We start from the raw sequence: 26,681 nt of genomic DNA, 5'->3' as shown, positions 1-26,681 counted from the left end.
CAGAAATACTAATCGCGCTATTAATAATATCGTCGCTAAAAGAAGGCCGCTTTTCTGCAGACTTCCAAGGTCACAAGTAAACCTTTGGGTTCAAAATCCCTTTTAAATTTATGGATAGCTCATAAACATACCCATATTCTATTAGAATTGCTGTATTTGTGTCATTTCAAAGGAAAATGATGTTAGGCAGGGTTGAATATTTTGATATCGACGGGTCTCTTAAAGACAAGCAAAGTGCGCATCTTTACTGTACAGTATAAATCAGTTAATCTTCAATTTTACATGTTTGCACTTGAGTTCGTTTGGTCTAAGTTTTGGGCAGAAATACTAGGAAGTTGGCTAGAGTGCACACATATTGTAACATCATATGTGTAATGTAATATTTTTACATATAACACAATATGATAGCACGTATAATGTCACCTTGGGAATTCGCAATTAATTTTTTCTTACTGTGCGGCTACGCGAACTTTAATTTTCCTTTAGAAAATCGTAAAACAAATGATAACATAAATCGACAGAATTATGAATTGAACTTCTAGAGCATTTAAACTGATAACTGCTCCTGGTGAAATGATGGCTTAAAAATATTGCAGCTGAAGTGAAGTTATTTCTGTTGGTTTGCTCAAGAGCTAACCTTTGCTTCATTTTTTCATTTCATCCGGAAATCGTCAGGAGAAAACTATATGCAACTTCGCTTCTTTATTGCTGCCAAATATCAAAACCCCGCGTGGCTGATGTCATCCTTTTGAGTTTTTTGGAAATTTGGCCCAGGCCTGTAACTTTTGTATAACCGCTCAAGGTAAATTTTTATTTTTTCTTTTTCACCTTACTATTTACATTAAAAGATGATCTCCAACGTCCTCGCTCGTTCCGCCATGCGTGCTTCTTCTCGTCAAGTTGTCCGTTCTGATCTTTACCATTTCTCTAACGCCAACGGTGCTGTAAGAAAAAAAAAAATTAAAAAAAAAATATATGCAATGGAGAAATAATGTCGAAATTTTAGAACGTTCCTTTCAACACCAAGAACAGAGCTGGTCTTGCCATCAAGATGACCTTGTATTTGGGTCTCGGTTTCGCCGCCCCTTTCCTTGGTAAGTGCATTTTTTGAATTATTTTAGATTCATTTTTACTAATGTGGATTAATATAGGTGCTGCCTGGCAATTGTAAGTTGATATTGGACTGTTTCTTTTTTTTTTTGTGCGAATAGATGGAATACTAACAATTCTTTTATAGCTACAAGGCTGGTTAAATCTAACCCGTCTTCTTAACTTGTAATCATCAACCCAACATACAGTAATATTTCCAAAACTAACTAATGTGTATTGGAATAAAAGAATATTTTTTTTGTCTAATTTTTCTGTGTGCCTTTCGTTTTTTGTTTATTTATTTAAGCCGAAAATGTTATAAATAGTCAATTTTATTTTTAGTTGCTTTTCTTTTTTTGTTTTTTTCTTTTGTTTTTTCTCTTTCTCTTGAATGATGCATTTCTTGTTCTTTGGGCTATTATTTATCGAAATAATACAGGCGCTTGATTATGCTGATTTCGGGTTACCCAATAGAAATCCATGCGTCCTCAGTCATGGTGGAAAGGTGTATGTAATCAACCAACAATCACTCGCAATCAATTTTCAACAACCTTGGGAGAATACCAGTCCAGAAATAACCACGCATAATCTAACAACAGTCGGTGCATGTAGTATCACAAGATCAGGCAGAGTCATCTTAATACCTCTAGAGCAACAACAACCCTTACAGGTTATAGATGATATCACCTTATCATGGAATTTAAATAGTAACATCACTTATTTAGGTTCGCAAAATGCCATTAATTCATTCGTCGAAAGAACAATACCATTGACCAGTGCATTTGTTATCGCCGCATATAATGATTTCATAGTGATCTTTGGTGGATATAATGAGTCTAGTACTTTTATACTCGACACGCGTTACCCACCCTATATCTGGGATGAAGTATCCCTTTCACCTAATACACCAATAAAGACAGCTTCTTCTATTACTACACTGTATGCGACATCTCGCTGGATTCTCCATTTTCAAATCGATTCGAATATAATTTATATTTACTGTTTGGACCCTCTAAATTTGCAATGGTATGGATTGATTTCAACGTTTGAACTAGACAATGACCAAACACAATCTATTCAAGTTGTTCCAACCACTGAAGACCTTGACTCATTTCTCATCGTTGCCAGACAAGAAAATGAAACATATATCTCCACAACCATATGGCAGTCAAATACATCAGCCCTACTGCCGATGATTACCGTCACATTTGTAAATTCAATAGTTCAACAAACAGGCCAAAGAAGTGGCGGTGGATCTGTTTTGGTTACACGAATCGACGATGAAATGGCGCTACTTTATGGAGGCAAAGCAAATCTCGAATTCTTAAATACGACAAGCAAGTCATTTGTTGCAACACCTGAGTGGCTTACTGAAGGATCACCACAAGAAGATAATCATTTGGGCATCATTTTGGGTACAGTACTTGGCGGAGTCATGTTTATTATTGTACTTGTTGTTTTGTTTATCTGGTTGAGAAAGCGTAGTAATGTATCACTAAGCCCAAATAACACAAAACCGAAAAACATACCATCGATGAGCCAACAAGGTAATGCAATAATATTATTCTTTTGCGTGCTTTGCTTCGTTGTGTTGACTTTACTTTTCACAACTTTCTAGAGGAAAACTTGGAGCCATCACCATCGATTTCACAGTTCACATTGTCACCAATTAAAAGACTATCTCCCATCAGCCTTTTCCCGCTAGCTACTGATCACGTATCATCTGAAAACGAAGATGAAGGCATCACTGTACTACCTCAACAGCCAAAAATAAAAAGTAGATTTAAGGAACATTTCGATTTTCATGAGTCCATTGCATCTGGATCGTTACAAATAGATCCGAGAGAACAGTAACTTCCAAAACCTTTTGGTCAACATCATGTATATATAAAATCTTAGCATACCAACTATTTAATAATTAACTTTTTGTACAATTGAAATAAATAAAGAATCTTGACAGCTTTAGGGTTGTTGTAAAACTCCGACTTTTTGTTGTCGAATGTGGGATTTGTTGTTTTTATTTGAACACATGATTTAAATCAAACCATACCTGTCAATCAATGATACGTTGTTTAAATAGAGTCCCCGTAGTTAAATCAAATTCTGAATTAACAAAAATTGGTGGAATAAAAAGGGATGTTGGCGAAACTAGTATCAAACTCGAAATTAAACCCGTAGCATAGAGGACCGATGGTTGTGTCATTGCTACAAATCTATGTACCAAGCTATCTGTAGGCGAGGTCAGTCATTCGAAACTTCTTGCGAGATATTTGCGACCGTCTCCAATAAATACAAAGCGAGAGTCAAGTTTGTTTTACATATAACAATGCTGTCAGTATCACAGAAACTAATATGACTGACCCATTTAACAGGTGCATTTCTGGTACATGTTTCTAAGATAAGTCAAAAACTTGCACATGATGTACGTGTATACAGTGATCGAAGGTTCTTTTCCATGTCAGACACATGAGATTATGTGGTAATGGTTAGTGCAAACTCTTATTGAAACTCAAAGGGTTGAAATTATATTGCACATACAAATGATTTTTTCTGTCACCTAATGAAATAATATACAATAAAGGTTAAGAACTTTTATGTGATAGTTCGCAGCTAATCTGACATTCCAAAAGGAAGGGCATAATATTACAAGAACTGAGATGACTTAATGCCTTCTTAATTTTATGCGGAGTTGTATGACGTTGAAAATGGTTTTCATTGTCTTTTATGAGCACATGCTCAATTTCAAAATAATACCTGTCAAACAGAAAATCTTTGACTTAAAAATCTATTACAAAAAGGTCAAACTTTATAACTGATAGCAAAAGAAGAAAAATAAAATAAAAAAAAAGAAGCATGTCGAAAATGTATACCCGTAAACAAATATCAACAGAACAAATGAAATTCAAGTTTGTGAGTCATCACCAGTGCGTTTTTGCTCCTACTAAACTCCGATTGAAAAGTCACATATGTCCCCGCATTTAAAGAAACCTGTTCTTTTTTTTATTTTCTTTTTCTTCACCCTTTGTGATTTTATCCAAGTATGCTTTCCATTGCTCGAAAGACCGCCTTGTCAGGCAGCGTTGCGCGTATCGCTCAAAGAACCGTTCTCAAGCCTATGACTGTCTTGCCCACTCAAAGACGTCAATATACCGCTGGAAGTGCAACTGCAGAAAAGGTAAAACATCAAAAAAGATTATCTTGATTGAAAAGGCAATAATATCTAATGGGGCTCGAAATAATTAACTCAAATAAATCTCTCATGTTTAGGAAACTATCACTAAACTCTTATACAACATTGGTTCTCGTAAAGAGGTTGAACAGTATCTTCGTCATTTTTCATCCGTCGAATCGCAAAAGTTTGCTGTTATCAAAGTTGGTGGAGCTGTCTTGACTGATGAGCTTGAAACACTTGCTTCCGCTTTGACCTTTTTAAACAGAGTTGGTCTTTATCCCATTGTCCTTCATGGAGCTGGACCTCAATTGAACAAGTTATTGGAAGACGCAAAGATCGAACCTCAATATGAAGAAGGTATTCGTATTACTGATCCTGAAACTCTCGAGATTGCCCGTAAAGTCTTCATGGCCGAGAATTTAAAACTTGTTGATGCTCTTGAACGACATGGTACTCGCGCTAGACCTATTCCCGGAGGAGTTTTTGTTGCCGATTATCTCGATAAGGATAAATATGGATATGTTGGAAAGATCACAGGTGTCAACAAGGAAGTCATCGAGTCTTCCATCCGTGCTGGAGCCCTTCCCATTTTGACCTCTTTGGCTGAAACTCCCACTGGCCAAATCTTGAACGTCAATGCTGATGTCGCTGCTGCCGAATTAGCTACCGTTTTAGAACCTTTAAAGATTGTCTTCTTAAATGAAAAGAATGGTCTTTATCATGGTGTAACCGGCGAAAAGATCGATGTTATCAACTTGGATGAGGTAAGATAACAGATTATTTCATCTTTTTTTATTTTCCTGTTTATTCACGTGCTTTCATAGGAATATGAGGATCTTTTGAAAGAACCTTGGGTTAGATATGGTACCAAGCTCAAGATCAGCCAATGTAAGGAACTTTTGGATGGTCTTCCACGTTCTTCCTCTGTTGCAATTATCTCTGCTGGTCATCTCCACAAGGAATTGTTCACCGATTCTGGTGCTGGTACTTTGATCCGTCGTGGCCACAAGCTTTTCAAGTACGATCAACTCGACCAAGTTGACCCTGACAAGCTCCGTCGTATTATGGAAGCTGAAGATGCCACCATTAAGTCTGGACAAAACTCAGTCGCTAGTTATCTCCGTTCCCTTCAAAACAAGAAGGTCTCTATCTACACTGATGAGCCCGGACAGGTTTTGGCTATTGTTACCAAAGATCCTAATGATGCTTCCAAGCCTGCTGTTCTTGAGAAGCTCTTGACTTCTAAGACTGCCGTTTTAAACAATGTCCCCGAGAACTTATGGAGCTCTATTCGTAAGGATCATGATAACTTGACCTGGGTTGTTGATTCCAACAAGGAAGGTGCTCTTGATCGCTCATGGCATTTCGAGCGTGCTGACGGCTCACTCAAGAATGCCAAAGATGGATCCACCACCTTCTTCTACGGTATTAACGATAGTGACAAGATCAAGCAAACTCTCAACAACATTAACGATAAGAAGCCTGCTTCTGTGCCTTCAGGCACTCGTGCTTATTCCACTTACCGTCAAAACGCTTTCCAATTCATGTCTCGCCGCGGTTTTGCCAGCGCTTCCAAGCAAAAGAATGTCGGTTTGATCGGTGCTCGTGGTTACACTGGCCGTGAATTAATTAACTTGATCAATGCTCATCCTAACTTGAACTTAACCCACGTTAGTTCTCGTGAATTAGAGGGAAAGCCTCTTGAGGGTTATACCAAGTCTGATTTGACCTATGTTAACTTGAAGCCTACTGACCTTAAGGCTCAAACCGAAGTTGATGCTTGGGTCTTAGCTTTACCCAACGGTATCTGTACTCCTTTCGTCAAGCAGGTTAATGAAGATGTTAAGGCTGGCGAATCTACCGACAAAGTTTTGGTTGATTTAAGTGCTGATCATCGTTTCGATACCACTTGGACTTACGGTCTTCCTGAATTTAACCGTGAAAACATCAGAGGAGCTACCCGTATTGCTAACCCCGGTTGTTATGCTACTGGTGCTCAAATGTCTCTTCGTCCTCTTGTTCCTTTCCTCGATAAGCATTCTGCTCCTACTGTTTTCGGTGTCTCTGGCTATTCTGGTGCTGGTACCAAGCCATCTGATAAAAACGATCCTGCATTTTTGAGAGACAACATTGTTCCTTATGCTTTGACTAACCATATCCATGAACGTGAAGTTTCTTACCAACTCGGTACACCTGTCAACTTTATTCCCCATGTTGCATCTTGGTTCCAAGGTATTGCCTTGACTGTCAATGTACCTTTAGCCAAGACCATGACTAGCCAAGATATCAAGTCAGCATTTGAGGAATTCTATAAGGGCGAAAGACTTGTCCAAGTCTTGGAATCTGGAGAGCCCCTTGTTCGTGACAATGCTGGTAAGCATTTTGTCCGTGTTGGAGGATTCAACGTCCATCCTGATGGTCGCCGTGCTGTTATCACCACTACTCTTGATAACTTATTAAAGGGTGCCGCTACTCAAGCTGTTCAAAACCTGAACTTGTCTTTAGGCTTTGATGAATATGCTGGTATTCCCACCAACTAGACTAAATAATTGACATGTACAAAAAAATCCTGCATTAGACATTTATTATTTGATCATTCCCTTTTTACATATAAAAAAATAATAATGTATTTCTAAAAAAAAAAAAAAGACTTGTGTGACACCATTCCACATTTTTATTTAATGCGTCTCAGGCACGCCCAAATGACGTATTGTTAAACTCAGACGGTTTTATATTTAGACCCTTTCCAATATTTCTCTTGTTTCTCTTTTTTTCTTTACAAAAAATCATCATGTTTTTCTGTTTTACTTGTAAGTAAATCGAATATAAAGTAATAAAATGCTTGTTCATAACTTTATCACCTTTAGTTGGTATCGAACGATTTAAACGCAAGTCTGGCCACAACGTATGGCATTGCCCTAATTGCCAAGCCAAAGACGTTTATCTTATAAAAGGAAACCAATGCTTTACATTCTGCTTTATACCCTTAATTCCGGTTGGCGGCACGAAATCGCTATATGAATGTCAGACCTGTAACTGGGTTAACGTTCAGCAACCCAACTTTTAAAAAAATTCCTTCTTTACATACAATATATCCTTTTAATTCAAATAAACTTTGCTCCAAGAAATTAAACGTGACCAAAAAGCAGTAATTCATACATTTAGACCAGAGAGTATTGGTCACGTTAAAAAGACCAAGAAACCTCAGGAAAAAAAGATTTTTTTTAACAGCTGATTTTATAGTAAGTTATTAATTTATGGAAATGAAGTTGTTAGTGTATTTTGTAAAGACTCCTTTTTACAAAAGATTAGACACTATATCATGTAACTGCCTTGTAACGAGGTCAGAGACAAGCTCGTTTCTAAAAATAAATGGCAACTTTGAGTTTATGGTGAGAGTAAATAAACAATTAAATTACAATTTATCACACCTTATGCTAAGAAATAATCTGCCAAAAGTAAGACTACTTTGTATTATCATTCATCCCTGCAATCAAACCGGTAGAATAATGAATTCACACTAGATTATTTTATTACAGAAAAGATAACCCTACCGACTTCACTTAATAGCTAATATTATGCTAATGTAGCTTTAATAGACGTATTTCTAAAAGAAAATAATGATGTTATGACAACAGAATAATTATTTTTGCTTCATACTATAAAAATTGAATAGAATGAGAGTTGTTATGATTTGAAAATTGATTTCCATTTTTGGTTGACTCCTTTTCATAATACATTTGTTTTAAAACAGTTTACGATTTATATTGTGTAAGTATACACAAAAGCTGCATATTAATATCGTGAGAACGGTATGCCGTCTAATTCCACAATGGCGATATTTGAAGGCGGTTTCCCTTTTTTTTAAAAAAAAGGGTTGTGCACCCCTTCCAACTCCAATGCTAACCAATAACCAGCGACAATTTTGTATCTACGCGGTTGCCATGGCAACCGCTACGCGCATTTTGGTTTCCATGACAACCATTTGTAAGCCCGGTATCTGTGTCACAGCATAATCAGCCACAGTAACACTACCGAAATAAATATATAAAAGAAGCAAACCATCCCCTTTTCTTTTCTTTCAGTAAATTTTATTTTTTGAAAAAAGAAATGTCAAAAACAATGCCTACAAGATCCTCCTCGAGGGTGATCACAAAAAAGGTAAAAACCACCCTAATATCTCATACGATTCCATGATTAATAAATAAATACGATCATGCTAGCAAAACACAACCGGGATAGTAAAGGCTCCTACCAAGCAGCAAGCTCTAATCCGTAAAACCAAGAAGATAATTAAAAAATGGAATATCATTCGTATTCGTGACTTTAAGAGACAATCTGTAAGTAGAGCGTTTCACATCATATAGTATTACGCGTATTGACTAGAACCAAGGGGAAAATGATGTATTTGGTTGAGCGTGAAGGGCCTGATAACGACAACTGGGAATCTGAAGATATGATTGAGAGCTCCGATATTCTTACCGAATATCAACAGATGGTTTTGAATGAGTCAGGTTATTCCATTATCATTGGAGATCAACAAGGTCACCAAAGGCACTCTAGATCCTCTAAAACTCGCGCAGTTATGGCTTTGAAACAGTCTGAATATGATGATATGAATGTCTTTGGAAGCGAAAGTGATGCCGGTGATGTTCAAACTGCTAATAGAAGCCGTAGACCAAGTAAAAAAGACAGTGTTACAAAAAAGTCTATCAGAAAACTTACAGGAGGAAGAAAAACGAAGGCCCAGATTTTATTGGAAAACCAAATCGAAGAAAGATTGAATCGCATGGAGATGAGACGTAGTCTCAACATTGAAAAAATTGTGGAGCATTCAAATTGTCTTGGTGGGAAAGAGTGTTGCTTGCAATGTGGTGCTAATATATACAGAGAAGCGCTTGAAAAAGATGACTTAAACCAGTTGGAAACCGCTTTGAAAGATAATAGTATTACCAGCCATTCCTATGAGGATAAATCTAATGGCCTTGATTTCACTCGGTATGCAGTTTTGCTCAAAAAGCCAAATTTTATTGAGGCGGTTCAAAATCACTACAAAGATCCAAGTTCAACCAATTTTCCCGAAGTTCCAAGAAAGTATACCGAATATGATGGTGGAAATACTGGACGAAATGTAGGAATGGGTGAATACAATAACCGTAATTTTAGGTAATAACAGTAATACATGTTTACTTTGATGATGTATAATAACACAAACTTATATAGACGTGTGGAAGAGTCAAGAGGAAACCGTGTTGGTGATTCGGTCTTTTATAGAGACGAAAATGCTAAAAAATCCTTGATTAATCTTGAAAGTGGTATTGAAGAAAGTTGCCTTTTTTCTTTTCTCCCATATGTTTCCAAAGCTCCATTTTGTGACGAATCAGTAATCAGTACCTATATGCAAAATTTTGAAAATGGCTCCCATGATGTTTACTATGTTGCAGCTTCTGGAAGCAGAATTTTGGCTGGATATTTACTTTCACATATAACTGATGGGCGATCAACTTTTAATCATCTTCACAAGGAAGTTATCGAGGTAACTATAATATAAACTGCTTACTATTTTTTGTGCTTATCATACTTCTAGTATTCAAATAGAGAGACCTTGACCACTTACAAAAGAAATCAAGTCTTAAAAATGGCTTCTGATGCATTTAATGTTACTCCATATCATCTCTCTGCTATCAATCCAAGCGCTATTTATTTGAGCGAGTTTTACGAAAAACTTGACCCTGCTGAACGATTAGATACCGATGCTTTTGGTAGATCTGTTGCATTTTTTGCTGCCGTCAGTGAAACATCTGATTGTCTGGAGTTTCTTGTATCAAAAGGGTTCAACCTATCCCTTGTTGACAAATACAAAATGTGTCCGCTCATTCAAGCTGCTCGATTTGGTAGAAGTCACAATGTTGAAATTTTAATTAGACATCTCCGTGGTGGTCCTGAGGTTACGACTACTTCACCCTTTGTATTTCAAACCGCTGTACGTAACAGAAGAACCGCATTGCATTATGCCGCTTTTTTTGGTCATGCTGAAACGTGTGCTGTTTTACTCAAGTATGAAGCTCCCGTCGAATGTATTGAAAACCTTGAAAAACAAACTCCCTTAATTTTCGCTGCGAAGAATGGTCACGTTGAGTGTGTTCGTGTATTGATAGAAGAAGGAAAGGCTAATCCCGAAAAAGGAGACAAATTCCTAAGAACAGCCTTGCATTATAGCTGTATGAATGGTCATATAAACGTAGTCAAATACTTGCTTTCCCTCGGCGTGGATGCCAATGTTACCGATAGCTCTAGCAATTCTCCTGTTCATTTTGCTGCCGCTTTTGGATACATCAATATTCTACATTTACTTATTGAGTATGGTTCTGCTAACCCATCTGTATGTAATGTCTGGAGAAGCACACCATGCTCTGTTGCCAATATGAAAGGTCATATTGGGATTGTCAAGTATCTTCTCGGTATGCCCAATAGTAAAATCGACGTTAACTTTAAGAACCAAACTGGGTGCATCATGCTACAAAATACAATCGACGAGTCTGTAGATACATATATGGAAAAACAAACTAACATTGAAAAGGTTAAATTATTACTCACGATGAAGGCCGATGCTAACAGTGTTAATATTGAAGGTAATATGGTATATTATAAGAGATTAAACAAAGCGTAAAACTAAACTTATTTTAAACGTAGGAGAGACCTCCTTACATACATTGGTTTCCAATGTTTCTTATTCTAAACTTTTACCCAAGGGTTGGGAAACGTTATGCTCTAGTCCACGTTATCATTTCCAAGCTAGCCCAGTTAAACATGATGATATTGAAGGTGTGGATTACCAGAATACTTTGGCCGATCTTCTGGTCAAACATGGTGCCGATTTGAACATTAAAGCCTCGAACAACGAAACTCCACTTGCTACGGCCATGCGTTTGAAAAATCATCATTTAGTTGCTACCCTTATTAAATATGGATCAAGATTCTGGACAGATGTGGACAAAGATGGAAACAACTTCTTCCATTACTTCGGTGAATATGCTGGATTTATTAATGGTCTTCAGCCCCATTATGACTTGGATGTTCTTGTGAAGAAACGACATGAGGATATTGCTAAACAAATGTGGAAAAGTGTCGAGTCGATTTCAATTAATTTTATGCTTGATATTGAAAGAATTGTAAGTATCCTACTCCATAGCTTTTTCAATGACTGACATGTCCTATAATAGATCAATCTGCCCAATTGTCAGGGTATTATTCCTTTATATTTTGGAGTTTTCAGCGCAATAAAATATCAAAAGGACGCCATGGTTCGCGAAAAGAAGCTGATTTTGGCCGGAATTGAATATGTTCAAAATAACGGCTCGGGGATATATGGCTCTCCCAGTTACAACGAGTATTCAAACAAAAACAAAAAAAAGAGATATCCTAGAAAATTATTCGACAAGGTTACCTTGCCAGTAATTGTCAATTTACAGTTTGACTTTAAGTTATGGGTAAGAAAATTATTTGATACCTTTTTAACCAGATTTATAATATTATTTTAATTTTCCTGTAGATTGAGCTCATGGATGGTATGGTGACCAAGTTTAGGCCCAGAATGAATGAAGTTGTTGGTTTGCCTAAAGACTTTAAGAAGAGCAATCCCAAATCGACCAAGAAGGACTATCCTCTATTAACTGGCTATACGGCTCTCCATATCGGTAAATAAATTAAATAATTATGGAAGTTTTGGCAGAAATGACTGACAATTTTTTGAACAGCTGCTGAATCTCAATGTGTTGATTTAATACAATTTCTTTTGGCAAATGGTTGTGAACCCAATATCAAAGTCCAGCTGAACGACGAAATCCTTTCGGGAGACACGCCTATTATTATTGCATATCGTCTTAAAAAAGATTCTCATCAAGAGTTACCTGACCAATCTTTGGAATCTGCTAAAAGATTGAAGATATGCTTTACCATTTCTAAACCGGATTTTAAGAAAATGCTTCATCAAACAATCAAGACTTTAATCCAGTTTAACGCTTGTCCATTCATTACCAACTCCTTGAAAATATCTCCTATTATGAATGCTTCTGCTAGATTGGACGATAAAAATCTTGCTGAGATGTGCAGGAGCAAGTGTTCAGATGATGCGAATATTGATCAATTAAACGAAAAAGATGAAAGTGCTTTGATGATAGCCGTTAAATCGATTGCTTCTAAAATATCCCAGGACAAAAACTATACTGTTGGAAGCATTGAATCTCTCTTAAAAGCTGGCTCAAACCCCAATGTTATTTTCGAAAATGGTGATAGTGTATTGATCAAGATTGTCAGAACTGCTAGTTTTTCCCTACTCCAAGCTTTTCTCCAAAGCTCAATTGTAGCTATTAATCACGATCTTAAGACAAAAAGTGAGTATAATTTTATATAAACTATTTAAAATAAGCCACTAATTTGTTAATTTTTAGAACTTGAAAATGCTTTGATAATTGTCTGCAAGTCAAACGTACTCGATTTTGTTTCTTATTATCTACAATACTTGAGAAACACCTCTGTCTCGTGCGATGTCAATTGTATGGATGTTGAGGGTAATACAGCGCTATCTTATGCAGCTAAGAATGGAAATCTTCAAGCTGTCAATGATTTGCTTCTACTTGGCGCAGATCCAAACTTTAATGATGGTCGACATATTCCGCTTTTCGAGGCTACCCATAGTCAGGACATTAATATAGTCGAATTGCTTTTAAAGCACGGTGCGAGTGTAAATAGCAGGGACAAAGCAACTGGAAATTCTGCTCTTCATAACTCAATCCTTACCGAAAAACATAAGATCGTCAAGCTACTTTTAGAAAATGGCGCGGATTTTGAATCAACGAACTCGAGAAAGCAAACACCCATGCATCTGGCAATTGAAACAACAAAGAAACAGATAAATCGGTCCTTCCGTGTTGAGCGTCTTTTGATGAAAGCAGGTGCCAATGCAAATGCCGTTGATTTTTTCGGTATGTCCTTTTAGTCATTGATAAGTATAAACATAAAACTAATTTCGTCTTTTTCCTTTAAGGCCGAACACCTCTCCATTATGTATTTGTTGACAGTGAATTAATACCCTTAACACGTAATACTGGCATATTATCTAAAAAAGTCAAGAAAATAGCTAAGGAGCTAAAAGCTAAGCAAGAAAAAATTCAGTATTTAAATGCCTATGCCCACAAGTTCGATCTCGATCAAGCTTCTGAATTACCTGGTGATAGTACAGATTCTCTAAATGTTTGGATGAAAGTTGCAAAAGAGACACAACTTTATGAGGCTGAATGTACAGAAAATCATGAAAAAAGCAAAGTCGATGGTATTATTGTATTGGACCAGGAAAGAGAGTCACTAAAGTCATACTGTGATTGCAAGTGGGAAGAAGCTACAGTATATCCAGCAAGATCTGATCCTATTGATATACTTACTTATCTATCAGACTTCAAAGAGTTGCAGCTTGATATTAAAGATGAATTTGGGAGAACTCCTTTTCACTATGCTGCTTGCGTTGGTGCATTCAGTTGTACATCTCTCCTTATTAAAAATAAGATTGACATCAATGCAATAGATTCTGATAATGTAAGTAATAAATTACAAGTAAGTATGTCAATAATTAATTTAGCCTTATTATATGTAGAATGGTCCACTTCAGCTGGCTCTCAGGAGTAACTTTGTTGACTACTCGGTTATGCTTTGTAATTATGGTGCTAACGTCAGCAATAGTATCGTTCTAAAAAATGGGGAATCCATGTCTACCTTTGGTTTTAGTTTATCACAATCTCTTATTAATATGGCCTACTTAGCCATCGATAGCGGTATCACCCTTATGGGTAAGTGAGCGAAAGGTGCACAATTTTCTTTTGCTAATTTATCATTTATATTTAGAATCCATCAGGGACGCATTAAAAAACGGTAATAAACAATTGCCACAATATTCTTTATATAAGGTTTACTTATTATTGATTCTTATAGGAAAATTTCACATGGTTGAAATTTTGTTAGGATCCGCTCAAGATGATTCCCTTTCTCAAGAATTATTCGACGGTCAGAATATCTGGCATGTTGTTTCCAATTTTAGGCCATTTAACACTGAAATCTGGGAGGAATATGTAGAGGACATAATCGAAAAACTCCTGTCTCTCAATCTATCTATTCATCTTGACGCTAACCGTAGATCGCCCATTAGTTATGCTGCAGAGAATGGGCAATCATTGTTACTTAAACAATTACTTTCCATGGACAAAACTCAAGTTCAAACTATTGACAAGGACGGAAAATCCCCAATTGATTACGCCGTTGATTCCAAAAACCTCGCTTGTGTCAAGGTGCGTAGACTTTATTAGTTATTATTTTTGATATTTAACGCCTTTTATAGGAGCTTTTATTTGCTGGAGCAAGTGTCATTAACACCAGCGGATTCCAAAAGCCTTCTCTTGTTTTAAAATCTGTACAAGCAGGCAGTCATGATATCACTGAAATTTTATTACGATATAACTCACCCATCAACGAAGATAACAACTATGGTCTTACCAGTCCTATTATGATTGCGTGTCAAAAGAAAGATTTGAACCTGGTGAAACTTCTAATTTCAAGCGGTGCGGATGTAAATGTACCTTGCTATGTTGAAAGAACAGATGAAACGGGAAAAAAGTATAGAGTCCTTCTTTATCCTATATTTGCTGCTTCTTATCCAAAGTCATTATTGCTAAAGGAATTGTTAAAAGCTGGCGCTAATCCTAATGTCAACGGCCCTGAATCAAAACCGGAACTTGGTAGATCTTGCTTCATGTATAATGTTTTCCTTGATTCAGTTGAAAATCAAGAGGTAAGATACTTGACAATGCATTAATTTGTGTGCCTAACGGAATCGAATATAGACATTACTTGAATACGATATTGACTTAAATGTTGTTGATTCAATATCACGTCGTACTATATTTTATCAATTTTTCTTTGGAAAAATGAAATACATAGAGAAGTTTGAAGACGGTGCCAACAATGACAATGACAGGTTAAACTTTAAAGACATCATTTTTGAAAAAATGATTGAATCATTCAAACCCAATGTTAATTTTGTCGATAACATAACCGGTATGACACCTCTTGAACTTGCAATACTTGAGAAAAATGCAATTGTAGTAGAGGTAATATGAAAACATTATTTCATACGTGTTCATTTAAATCTAACCCTAAAGTCATATATAGCAATTACTTCTGCTTGGGGCTGATGTTAATATTAAAAGTTGCAATACCACTGATCATTTTATTTCTTCAAAAATGATGAACCCTTCCAGAAAACCTGTTCCTGCAGTACTTCACGTGATCATGCAAAACAATCTAGATATGCTTGACCTACTTTGCAAAAGAGCTCAAAACAAAGTGGATTGGAGATGGATCGATGATGAAAATCGCAATATTTTTTCATATCTTGTTGGATGTAATGGCGGTTTCTCTCACGAAAATGATGTTCTTATGAGCTATATAATTGCTGAAATTGATATCATAACACTACAAACTCTGTTACAGATGAGGGATATATATGGTAAGGACACAATAAAATAGTCGACTCTTATTATTGGTAGTAGCCCTAATATTATACTTTCATTCGTAGATATGTCTCCAGTCTGCTATGCTTTTGAAAGAAAGAATAAGTCGCTATATGATGCTCTGAGAAGACTAAGAATTAGATACAATATTACTCGACGCAATATATCTGCACATAATGATGGTCCATCAATGGAAATTGATTTTATTTCAACCCAACAGGTCGATCTAGATGCTCAAATTGAACGTGAAATTTTGCAAAAAGAAAAAGACCTTGCAAAGCCAAAAGACTCTTTGGTTACAGACGATGATTGTAATGTAGCGACTATAGTGGATGCTTATTCTAATTTGGAGAAGGTTGGCTATGTTATGGTGGACGAAAACAATGGACCCTATGATACTATGCTGATCAAGGTTGAACTTCCAAGTTATGGCCAATTCACTGACACATGGTAAGAATTTTAAAATATAAATGCGATATATTAAACAAAATTAACCGGCTCTACTTTAGGTTCTATAAGATGAGCATAATTCACAACAAAGTTTTAAATCTCAACATTCTTTGGACTCGTTGGGGAAAGCTTGGAGACGAAGGGCAACATCAAAAAACGCCGTTTTTGAGCCTCGAAGAAGCTGTCATCGAATTTAAAAAAATCTTCAAGTCTAAAACTGGCAACACGTGGGAAAATAGTCAAACATCTTTTGTGCAAAAGCAAAATTGTTATGGTATTCTCAAGAAATACAGTCACCCGAAGGATAAGCTTATGGAGAACTTTGATTTTCTAAATTCTACTCTACCTGTACATTTACCTTTTGAGGTTTCAAATGTCATGAAACTCATCTGTAATTTCACCTATCTGTCAAGGGTTTATTCTGATACATCTATTGATATGCCTCTGGGTCAAGTCCCTCAAAAGACAATTGAGAAAGCACGGGACTTGCTAAATAGTGTCAAGTATATGTCGGCTAAATTAATTGAAGCTAGAGGGCATCCTTACGATAGATCCAAAATTGGCGAAGTTAAAAGTAAGTACGTTTAATAATTGATGACCATCGTGTTAACCTTTTCATTGAATTATTTCAGCATGGGAATTTAAAATTGCTCAAAAGTGTGTTGAGTATGCCCGACTGCTACCTCGTATCGGTGAGAGCAATATGCCAGCAAGAAGACTTTTTGATGATTACTATGATGATTTCAAGAAAGAGTGTTCAAGAGTAGAGGATTTAAGCTATGTTAGCTTTGCTGCTAATGTCATACTTGCCGCCAGGCTTCATCTAGATAGTATTCATCCATTTCAATACGTGTACCAGACGTTGAACTGTTCTCTGAAAACATTGTCATGCTCATCCGAATATCAAATGATCAAGAATTACATGCAGTCTACTTCTAATGGTAGCAACGAACTAGTTCATCTTTTGGCTGTTAACCGTACCGAAGAAGAAAGTCGATTTGACCCGTACAAGGCAGAGTCTAATCGTAAACTTTTATGGCATGGATCCCGTGTGGGTAATGTTTTGGGTATACTGAAACAGGGTCTCCGAGTTAGTCCAAAGACTTCATCTTCTAATGTAAGTAACTTTTAAAATCGAAAAAAATGTCATTAATTTAACTTTTATGTTAAAGGGTGCTATGCTTGGCAATGGCATTTATTTCGCCGACACTTTCTCGAAATCCTTAAATTACGCCAATGAAGACTATGGATCTCATCAATCAGACTATAAGATTTTGTTATTATGTGAGGTTGCACTTGGTTCGAAGACGGCGGTCTATGAAAATTATCTCAGTACAAACAATACCGATAAATTACACTCCATGAAAGGTGAAGGAAGTAACGTACCCGATCCCAGCAATGCCTTATACAATAATGACGGTGTATGTATTCCTATGGGCCCATGTGTACCCTTTTCTCGTCCTAGTTCTATAAGCGGTCAGCCACCGTTACTCGGCTATAATGAATTTGCTGTCTATGATGTAGACCGTGTCAAGATTCGTTACCTTTTAATAGTTCGAGAATCAACCAAGTGTTATTTGTGTTCTGCATCCAATCAGCATAATCTAAAATCTCTTTACAAGCACAATGTTAAAGCTCACAACCTTTCTGCATTTAATACCTTTGAAGGCGAAGTGATTAAGGCATACTTATCGTACGAAAAATTGTCACCCCAGGATATCTTTGAACAAGGACTAGGCAATCTTATTGAGACTGGAGAGTACAGTAAGTTGAAATGTCAGATAATTTTGAGTCATACTAATTTTAATAATTTAGAAAAAAAATGGAACGTTCCACTGGATTTAACTAAAGAAAGTAAAGTTTGCCATACATGTGCTTTAGATATTGCGACTATTCTCCTTGAAAAGAGGATGACTAGTAGTACTATTGATATTCCTGGTAGGTCATGACAACATGCTTCGCACCCATATACGCTAACAATGCTCTTTATTAAGACTCCCTCAGAACTAGGCCATACTGTCGATATGGAAAAGAATGCCGATCACAAGTTAGAATTAATCACGCTAAGAAATACCAACACTGGCTTAGGGAAAACATTTCCGAAGAAAGCGGCGAGTCTCAAACATTAGAAAATGCTGAACCTAAACTCGATTTGGCAGCTGATACCGAAGACGAAGAAAGTCATTCGGAAGAAACCGAAGATGAGGACGAGGATGAAGATTTAATGGAAACTGATGACGAATAACTTAATAGGTTCTCCATATATGCCCCCTTTTAAACATTTTCCCAATAAATTTTATGCACTATGCACATTCCTTTCTATTTTACCTACATGATTTATTTATGCATCGTGCTACTTGAATACGAAGGTGCTATTGCTTTGAAAAATAATGATGCATGTCCCTTTCTTAATGGTACGATATCGCATTCGCTGTCAAAAAAAAATTACTTAAGGGGTTCGGTATTAAGACGGTTTGAATTATTTGCATTTTAGTGACTTTTTGGAAAATTGACAAAGCTTTCTTTCCGGATCAGGTACACGCAAAATAGACAAGAATTTGAAGGGAGGCTTCAAGACCAGAATTAAAAAAGTAACATCTGAAAAAACGTTTCTAGCTAAATATATTGATATACTCATTAAAAATTGAATGGCTAGAGTTTGATGAGGATTTCAAAGATCGATAATGAAGTAAATACCTTAAGTAACTTTACACAAAAAATTCATGACACTGCTAATTTTTCAATAGCTAAAAAATGATCTTTGTGCATCATCATTTAACAAATTAATCAGATTTCTTTTGATACAGTTGCGAAAAACTTTAAATAATAGAAGTTATATTTTCTAACCCAAGTTCATTTATTATAATTAAAACTTTTATAGATAGCCGTTGTTTGCATGTGGTTGACGTGTGTTTGCTCCCAGAAGCATGAATAAAAAAGATAGTTCAAGATGATTGTTACGGTTCTTACCCAGCTATTTATATAATAAAATAGTTTGCAAATTTCATAAGAATAAGTGATGTTTCAATGCTCGTAATACCCCATAGAAAATATAAATCTTCAGTTTCAAAAAAATACCGTAGTTTAATTGATTTAGGACAATAGCATAAAGATGTTTTTTCAAGTCGAAGATATATCATAATCAAAGACAATTGCTATTGTTTTGAAGTTGTACACAACGAGTTTTAAAATAATACAGGTAGGTGTAAAGATATAAAATAGCTACTAGACGAGTTAACAATTTTATTGAAAAAATTGACGTTGATTGAAGCCTTTCGAATCTTAAAAAAAAAAAAAGGAGAAGTGTATAATCAGAAGAAAATACATTTAGAGGAACATTATTTAATTTTTGTGTTATTGGTACGAACAGTTTCGAGTAAGCTTTAAGATAAAATTTAGCTGTGATAACAATGTTAAAAAGTACCGTTGTATGAGTTATTAGATTAATTAAAAGAGACATAGAAATACAAAGACGACAACTCCGTATGTGGCGTACTAAAAACACGGCGAAGACCTCACAGCCATTATTTATTAAATGCAAAAAAAAAAAAAAAAAAAAAAAGTTCCTTTGATAGACATTGCCTACTAAAATAAAAAGTTAGTCGTGTTTATTAGTGACAGACAAACTGGTGTCTGGTCCTGTACTAAAAGATTCAGATATAACGGAGGGACTCATTTTGATTCAAAGCTGTCAATATATGTATCATCAACGAGAATTAAGAATCCCAAACTTATATTGTATGCTATGTCTATTCAACGTATCCATAATTACAACAATTATGAGGCAACGAAAAACTGACAGAGAGAGAGTCAAGACAGTTTAAACAATTGGCAACTGGCTGGGTGAGTTCAAGCACAGTCTTTATTCAAATCCCGTCCTCACAATCCGGCTTAAATAAAGTCAGTTACAATGACGATGATAAGTGTGTCAAAAAATCCCTACAAATGGCAAGAGATGGCCAGAAATATTATCTGGTATTGGAGGTAATGCAACTAAGCTTGTTTACGCTTCATATCGTTATATCGTCTTTTCTTTTTCCGCCCTTAGTGACTGCCTCAAATTCACGGAAGATCTCTGGAGGTGACTGTACATTGATTTTAACAGCGTGGGGTTGGAATAGACCTGGTACCCCTTTTTCAATAAGCAAATGTTTTCTCGGCAGTTGACACGTTCCATTCAAGCGAATTCTCGTAAGATATTACTATTCATTTAGATAGCTGTAAATAAATTATTTATTTATTGATAACACACATAGGTGTACTTGCACAAGCATATCCTCTCATAACTCGCTCATTGCACATTTCTAAAGCATGTTTAAACAAAGCTTCCAAAGTCAATGGTAAATAAAAAATATTAGCCAAAATTATCAGAAAAGGAAATTAATTTTAAGGCAGACGTTTCCAAGACGAATGAACATGACCACCGGGCCATTGGTAAAGCTCAGTCATTATTTATGACACATGCTGTCAGTCCAGGTTCTATTTTTATGTTGCCTCATGGCACACGTATTGTCCACAAACTTCAACAATTTTTGCGTATGGAGTATGCACGCTATGGATATCAAGAAGTCATGACACCGTTGATCTATAAAAAGGATCTTTGGGAGACAAGTGGGCATTGGCAGAATTATAAGGAAGATATGTTTATGGTTCAAAGTGGACGTGAACAAAAGTGTTCTCACAGTCACGACCACGAACAAGTGATTGATGCCGACGAGGGATTGTTCGGTTTGAAGCCTATGAATTGCCCTGGTCATTGTTTGATTTTTGATAGCACACCAAAGTCGTACCGGGATTTACCAATTCGATTAGCTGATTTTAGTCCTCTTCACAGGTAAAAAGAAATGATAGGGAGAAAAGGACCTATAATGAATATTAACAATTTTTGCGTAAAGAAATGAAGCTTCCGGTGCTCTTTCTGGATTAACTAGAGTGCGTCGATTCCATCAAGATGATGCGCACATTTTCTGTGCTGAAGAACAAATCGCCTCTGAAATTACATCTTGCCTTTCATTTGTCGATCGTGTCTATTCAGCATTCCAGTTCCCTCATTATGATTTGACACTTTCCACTAGACCCGAATCACAATATATAGGTAGTTTGGAGGAGTGGACTCATGCTGAAGAATCATTAACTCAGGCATTAAATGCAACTGGGAGACCTTGGTCTATTAAGGAAGGTGATGGTGCATTTTACGGACCCAAGATTGATATCATGGTTAAGGATTCAAGTGGTAAATCTCATCAAACCGCCACCATCCAACTTGATTTTCAATTACCTCAACGCTTCGGACTCAAGTATGTAGATGATAAAGATGTTGAACGCACACCTGTGATTGTGCATCGTGCAATTTTGGGATCGATTGAGCGTATGATGGCAATTTTAATTGAGCACACTGGCGGTAAATGGCCTTTCTGGTTGAGTCCTCGTCAAGGTGTTGTCATCCCAGTTTCGACACAATTTTCAGACTACGCTAAAAAGGTTGCCCAGGATTTGTCATTGGGAGAAAATGCTGAGGCTGCACACGATCAATACTTTGTCGATGTTGATAAGTCACCCCGAGATAGATTAAATAAGATGATTCGTCAAGCCCAGCTTGATCAATACAATTTCATCTTTGTGGTTGGACAAAAAGAAATGGATGAAGGTACTGTGAATGTAAGAACAAGAAAGGGGGAAGTATTAGGAACAATGAGTGTAGATCAAGTTCGTAAAATGTTTGCTTCGATGACCTCCAAATTAGAATAATAAAAAAAATAAAATGTGTACATACTATGACAACAGGTCTTTCCCAGACAAAACTGTAATTATTCTCCGCATTTGTGTGTAAAGAATCAGCAGACCTATTTCTTTTATTTAGGGGTAACAGCAACTACTTACCACTTCCCTTGTCTAACAACATCCTGCATTTCAAAGAGGAGTAAGTCAAAAAGAAAGGGGATCTTCAAACAAGATATAATTCATACTTTTTTTCAAGATTTTCTTGTTTTGCTTTTCTTTTTTCATCAAATTTAGACAATAAATGTTCAATCGTCAAATCACTTGGGTTGCAGCTATTTTCCTCGTACTTCAATTTGGTGTATATACAGTATCTGCCATTATTGGATGTGCGGCTGAAGCAAAGTAAGAGTTTTTTCTTTAACAAAACTATGTCGTTAGGATATTTATCTAATTTTAAAATTATTAGTTTTCAGGCATGTAAATCTATAGAAGTAAGTTTGCTCAATGGATGTGGCCCTGTTGATTACAGCTGCCAGTGTAGTGCACAGGTATAAATTTTTTGTAACAAACTTTTTTGTACAAGGCTAAGTATCTAATAGTTTTTCCTAAATCATAGAAATTGATCCACCAATGCTTTAATCTTTGTCCGGAATACAGTATCGATGCTAATGAACAAGCAAGAATCGCAACCAGTATCTGTGTGGCCGTTCCTACTACCTCTGCTGCCCCTGTTACCTCCGGATCTCATGTAGGACCAAGTCAGGCTTCCCCTACTTGGGTTGCACCAGCAACTACAGGATCGACCAGCGCCCCTTCATCCAGTCCATCTGTTTCCTCTTCGTTCGGTGTTCAAATCACACCAGCTACTGGATTCATGTCTGTGATTTTAGTTTTAGGTTTTGTATTTCAATTTTAAGTTTTATTAATTACACTAATAGTTTACGCACAAAAGCTATGATAATAAATAGTAAAAATGGCAGTTGCTTGTTTCTTGTATTTGGAAGTTTGCATAAACTTCTTTCTTAATAACAATTTTCTTGCATCCGCATATTATTCTATTGTAGTTTCGATTTTTTTGTAAACAAAAAAACCATCAGTCCAATTATAGCCTCTCTTTTAATACTTGATTTATATTAAAGGGATCATACTGATTGTCTGATGACAAATTTCTAGCAGCTGGTATTAAGCTATGTATTTAAATTTTATACTTTTTTATACCTCTACCTGATTGCACAAAAGCTTCGTTCAACTATTACTAGCTCTAAATATTACATTTCAAGTGGATTATAATCACCACTGATAATATAATTACAACACAAATATTTAATCTCTATGTCAGGAAATAGTCATATTCGACTTGCAAAAGTTCTGGTGTGGCATTTAAAAAAGGGAGCCAAATATTGGCAAGGTATCATTAAAAGAAAAAAGGGGGAAGAAGCAGATTATAGTTCTTATAAGGTTATGTGACTCAGTACACAGACTAAATTATATCAATATTATTTTGTATTATACAATAATGATGGTCAATGGGCATTGTTTATAGTATGATGTATGTAACGTAACTTGTATGTTAAATGGCTACAGTTTTCACACTTTTAATTCAGAAAATGTTAATTTTTTTTCAAACGAATCAAAATTTACTTTCAGACATTGACTTACCTTTTTTGGACAAAATAAATAAAAAATCAGACAAATGAAATTTAGTTTTCAGATAATTTGATAAGTTACTCTAAGGTTTACCTGTAAAATCTTTAAACCTTCTCCTCACTTGTGTGAGACGAGGTAACCACATTAAAGGTGACGTTTAGTCTTTAAAAGACAGTTGGTCGGCCTTGGCCATCCCAAATGGATTGAGATATAGCAAGCATATTTTTCGCAGCCATCACATCACGATTCCAAAAAATATTGCATAGTTTACAAATCAATATTTGATGGATGTGCGAGAATTTTTCGTCAGTACCGCACCTCATGTTTTTTAAATCATTACTAAAACAAGAATTGCATGTCTATAAAACTATTACTTTAGTCGAAGGTAATGATATAAATTAATATACTAACCTTTGATGTTTTAAATTCGTTAATATCAACAAGAAGTAACTCTCCAAGCTTCTCTCTTCTTTTCAATTGTCGATAAAGCTCGTCCGTTACACCGGAGCGCAAGCCCTTAAACTTTGTTTGGCTTTTGTTCTTAAGTCCATCGCCAAAGACGATTAAAGGCATTTTATTACGATCCCCTTCTTCGAATTTCTCTTTATGTTCTCTTCATGCAAGTTTCATTATTAAAATACAATCATATCAAGGTTTGTTAGCACGCTTACCTTTTGATATTTTTCGGTTTAGATTTTGAAGAATCAACTATTTTAGATCTCCTTCGCTTTTTACTCTTCTTCTTGTTTTTCCTTCTTTTCTTGTTGTACTTTGTAGATCCATTTAAAAGGATATTAATGGCGTCCTCTATACTCTTTTGTGATGCGATATAATTACACCATCTACTATTGGTAGTTCTAAACCCGTAGAAATTAAACAGTGTATCAATATGTTGGAGAATATACGTAATATACAGTATATAGATATCATGAGACGTGGTTTTAGGTGAGGGGATATTGGTCTCAATTTGATCAATACCCAAGCTTTTCTTGAGTTCTTGTTCCTGTTTATGTCTTTGCGTAACACCGCCCATATTGTAGTATTCTTTTGAAGAAAGACGTCTCACATCATTGTCTCCATGGTAGGATATAAACACATCCTTCCTTCCGGGATCAACTGTACATGGCCTAAAATAAGTATTTACCTCTTCAGTGTTAAAGTCATCGAGTTCTAGGGCAATGCTTTTAATTAACGAAGATGGCTCAGTACGACGACAGAATAGTAAGCGGCAAGTATAACCATCGGTGTACATCCCGTTCAAAAACATCTTGCCATTAGTTGCAGGCAGCTCCTTCAGATCTTTAAGGCTAATAATAATAGACAAAATGTTTATTATTAATATTATATGAAGAAGGTTCTCAATGCTCTTTCTTTCGTATGTACCTTCTAATTTTTAACTTGGCAAAGTTAAAACAATCATAAAAATACCTTTGTGTGAAGCTAAATAAAGTCTCGTTCTTTTCTTTCTTTAACTTTGAGCCAGGGAATATACCAGTAACGTTTGACTATCGATTTTGATAAAGCGCCACTGCAAACCTGGATTGGGAAACCTGGATTGGGAAACAGGCTAAATATTCTTGGCAGTACAAAATGCTTTGCTTTATCATCTTTCTTCTTTTTTTCACCAGATTGAACCGTATCTTGAGATTTTCCTGGTTCTGAGTCATGCTTCTGTAAAGTAGAATTTTCCGCAATGATCGATTTATACTTGGATAGAATGTGTCTTAATGCCGGTAAAATACCAAAAGGGGCAGTATTCTGAGTTGCCTTTGTAATTGTGAACGATGGCAAGCGGTTCTTGAGCTCCACAATTAAAGGGTTTATAAATGCCTGTAAATCATTTTTTGTTTCTTGGCTTAATGGTGGGAGGATATCATCATTTAGAACGGCAACAGGATCAGATGATAGTACTTGATCTAAAACATGTTCATATACAAGTTTCCTTATGACAGATTTTTTAACGTCCTAAGTTAAGTTTGTTAATAACTTGTAAGTTAGTGCTTCCTGATAGTAACTTACAGGAAATTCTTTACAAATCATATAAATGAAGTAGTTGCAGATAATGTTCTGAAAATTCTCAATGTAATAGTTATTATAACACGTAGCAGTGGTTTCACATGCAGTTGCAAGCACTTGACCATAATTTTCAGCCCATCTTTTCTAGGCTTAAGTTTACTCCCTCTAAATTATTAAGCTCCATCCATACGTCTTCCAAGTGGTGAATTTTGGCATACTTTAACTGAAAGTCTTTGATCGACAGCTGTTTACAAACCACTCTACACAATGAATACCAGAAATTTTGCTGGAAAAATTCATTGGACAAATTATTGGGGAATTGTAAAATGTAGTCATTGACAAGGATTTGAGCTTTAAACAAAACAAGACGTAAGAAACTAGATAGATCCTGGATCTTGTTTACGGCCTTCTGTAATCGGTCATCATCATCATCTGTTTCATTTAAAAAGCCCTTTAATGGAAAAGATATAGTATATCTTTGATTTTTAGCACCAAGATCCTTTTCGATCAATTCTTGCAAGGTATAGTTATGGTTAGGGCACAATTTACTTCACCCAGAAGAATGACCACTTGTATCACAAGACTTGCAAATCAGGGTCGATGAGCTTGAAGACGCAGTGGTCCTCTTTCTTTTAGCCTTACTCTTTTCTTTTTTCGCTTCAAATGTTTCTTTTCTCTTTAGGCCTGATTTATTTTATGAGTTATTATGTTTGGCTATATACCTGAACATATACAGTGCATTTTTACCTCTGTTTCCACCAGCAGGTTGATTCATTGTGCTGGTTCTCGTTTCGTCCCCCATCTTAGCAAGTTTAGCTGTTATTTTGGCATTTATTTTATCTTCTGTATCTGGGTAAATACGAGGTCTCATATTTTTTTTTGTGAAAGAAGCACTGTTTGATGTATTGTCAATTAAATCAAGTTACATTATAATGCTCAAAGTCAACGCCATCTAAAGTAATTGAAATTCCGTTTCTCCCCCTTTTTACTGTTATAACGTATTAACTGAGGATTTGTGTAAAAAGAGC

At 35.9% G+C, this 26,681-nt stretch overlaps 8 protein-coding genes across 8 annotated transcripts; 6 read left to right on the top strand and 2 right to left on the bottom strand.

Moving 5' to 3' along the window:
* Positions 1-848: 848 nt before the first annotated feature.
* EV154DRAFT_603638 (cytochrome c oxidase subunit VIIc) lies at positions 849-1,356 on the top strand (the record flags this gene model as incomplete). Its single annotated transcript, XM_051607358.1, has 4 exons — positions 849-944; positions 1,007-1,094; positions 1,152-1,167; positions 1,238-1,356. 4 exons carry the CDS (start codon positions 849-851, stop codon positions 1,251-1,253), a joined length of 216 nt encoding a protein of 71 aa, XP_051456371.1. The 3' UTR covers positions 1,254-1,356.
* Positions 1,357-1,480: 124 nt separating this feature from the next.
* On the top strand, positions 1,481-2,943 carry EV154DRAFT_564886 (uncharacterized protein; the record flags this gene model as incomplete). Its single annotated transcript, XM_051605869.1, has 2 exons — positions 1,481-2,636; positions 2,708-2,943. 2 exons carry the CDS (start codon positions 1,481-1,483, stop codon positions 2,941-2,943), a joined length of 1,392 nt encoding a protein of 463 aa, XP_051456370.1.
* A 1,172-nt stretch (positions 2,944-4,115) lies between these two features.
* On the top strand, positions 4,116-6,944 carry EV154DRAFT_466459 (Aspartate/glutamate/uridylate kinase). The gene is made up of 3 exons (XM_051597737.1): positions 4,116-4,264; positions 4,357-5,025; positions 5,086-6,944. Exons 1-3 carry the CDS (start codon positions 4,130-4,132, stop codon positions 6,799-6,801), a joined length of 2,520 nt encoding a protein of 839 aa, XP_051456369.1. The 5' UTR covers positions 4,116-4,129; the 3' UTR covers positions 6,802-6,944.
* Positions 6,945-8,339: 1,395 nt separating this feature from the next.
* Positions 8,340-18,591, top strand: EV154DRAFT_445375 (ankyrin repeat-containing domain protein). Its single transcript, XM_051597086.1, has 23 exons — positions 8,340-8,422; positions 8,485-8,601; positions 8,655-9,427; positions 9,485-9,797; positions 9,849-10,893; positions 10,955-11,433; positions 11,485-11,751; positions 11,814-11,958; positions 12,019-12,654; positions 12,712-13,245; positions 13,308-13,852; positions 13,911-14,103; positions 14,159-14,185; positions 14,246-14,598; positions 14,649-15,098; positions 15,151-15,417; positions 15,479-15,815; positions 15,885-16,269; positions 16,329-16,843; positions 16,902-17,386; positions 17,442-18,033; positions 18,085-18,207; positions 18,264-18,591. Exons 1-23 carry the CDS (start codon positions 8,372-8,374, stop codon positions 18,512-18,514), a joined length of 8,883 nt encoding a protein of 2,960 aa, XP_051456368.1. The 5' UTR covers positions 8,340-8,371; the 3' UTR covers positions 18,515-18,591.
* A 1,796-nt stretch (positions 18,592-20,387) lies between these two features.
* On the top strand, positions 20,388-22,074 carry EV154DRAFT_466452 (threonyl-tRNA synthetase). The gene is made up of 4 exons (XM_051597736.1): positions 20,388-20,460; positions 20,526-20,609; positions 20,665-21,103; positions 21,165-22,074. Exons 1-4 carry the CDS (start codon positions 20,418-20,420, stop codon positions 22,015-22,017), a joined length of 1,419 nt encoding a protein of 472 aa, XP_051456367.1. The 5' UTR covers positions 20,388-20,417; the 3' UTR covers positions 22,018-22,074.
* A 1-nt stretch (position 22,075) lies between these two features.
* EV154DRAFT_512918 (uncharacterized protein) lies at positions 22,076-22,935 on the top strand. Its single transcript, XM_051601973.1, has 3 exons — positions 22,076-22,392; positions 22,457-22,538; positions 22,607-22,935. The coding sequence occupies exons 1-3, from the start codon at positions 22,292-22,294 to the stop codon at positions 22,904-22,906; spliced, it is 483 nt and encodes a 160-aa protein (XP_051456366.1). The 5' UTR covers positions 22,076-22,291; the 3' UTR covers positions 22,907-22,935.
* A 1,369-nt stretch (positions 22,936-24,304) lies between these two features.
* Positions 24,305-24,922, bottom strand: EV154DRAFT_422881 (uncharacterized protein; the record flags this gene model as incomplete). The annotated part of the gene is made up of 1 exon (XM_051596111.1): positions 24,305-24,922. A coding segment is annotated over one exon (618 nt), but the record flags the coding sequence as incomplete, so codon positions are not given.
* Positions 24,923-25,077: 155 nt separating this feature from the next.
* Positions 25,078-25,782, bottom strand: EV154DRAFT_422862 (uncharacterized protein; the record flags this gene model as incomplete). The annotated part of the gene is made up of 2 exons (XM_051596109.1): positions 25,078-25,602; positions 25,657-25,782. Coding segments are annotated over 2 exons (651 nt in total), but the record flags the coding sequence as incomplete, so codon positions are not given.
* Positions 25,783-26,681: the final 899 nt, after the last annotated feature.

This window comes from Mucor mucedo (assembly GCF_025094135.1).
Source record: "Mucor mucedo strain NRRL 3635 chromosome Unknown EV154scaffold_62, whole genome shotgun sequence".
Taxonomy (NCBI): domain Eukaryota; kingdom Fungi; phylum Mucoromycota; class Mucoromycetes; order Mucorales; family Mucoraceae; genus Mucor; species Mucor mucedo.
Note: the sequence above shows the minus strand (reverse complement) of the source record. Positions and strands in the feature narration are given on the sequence as shown.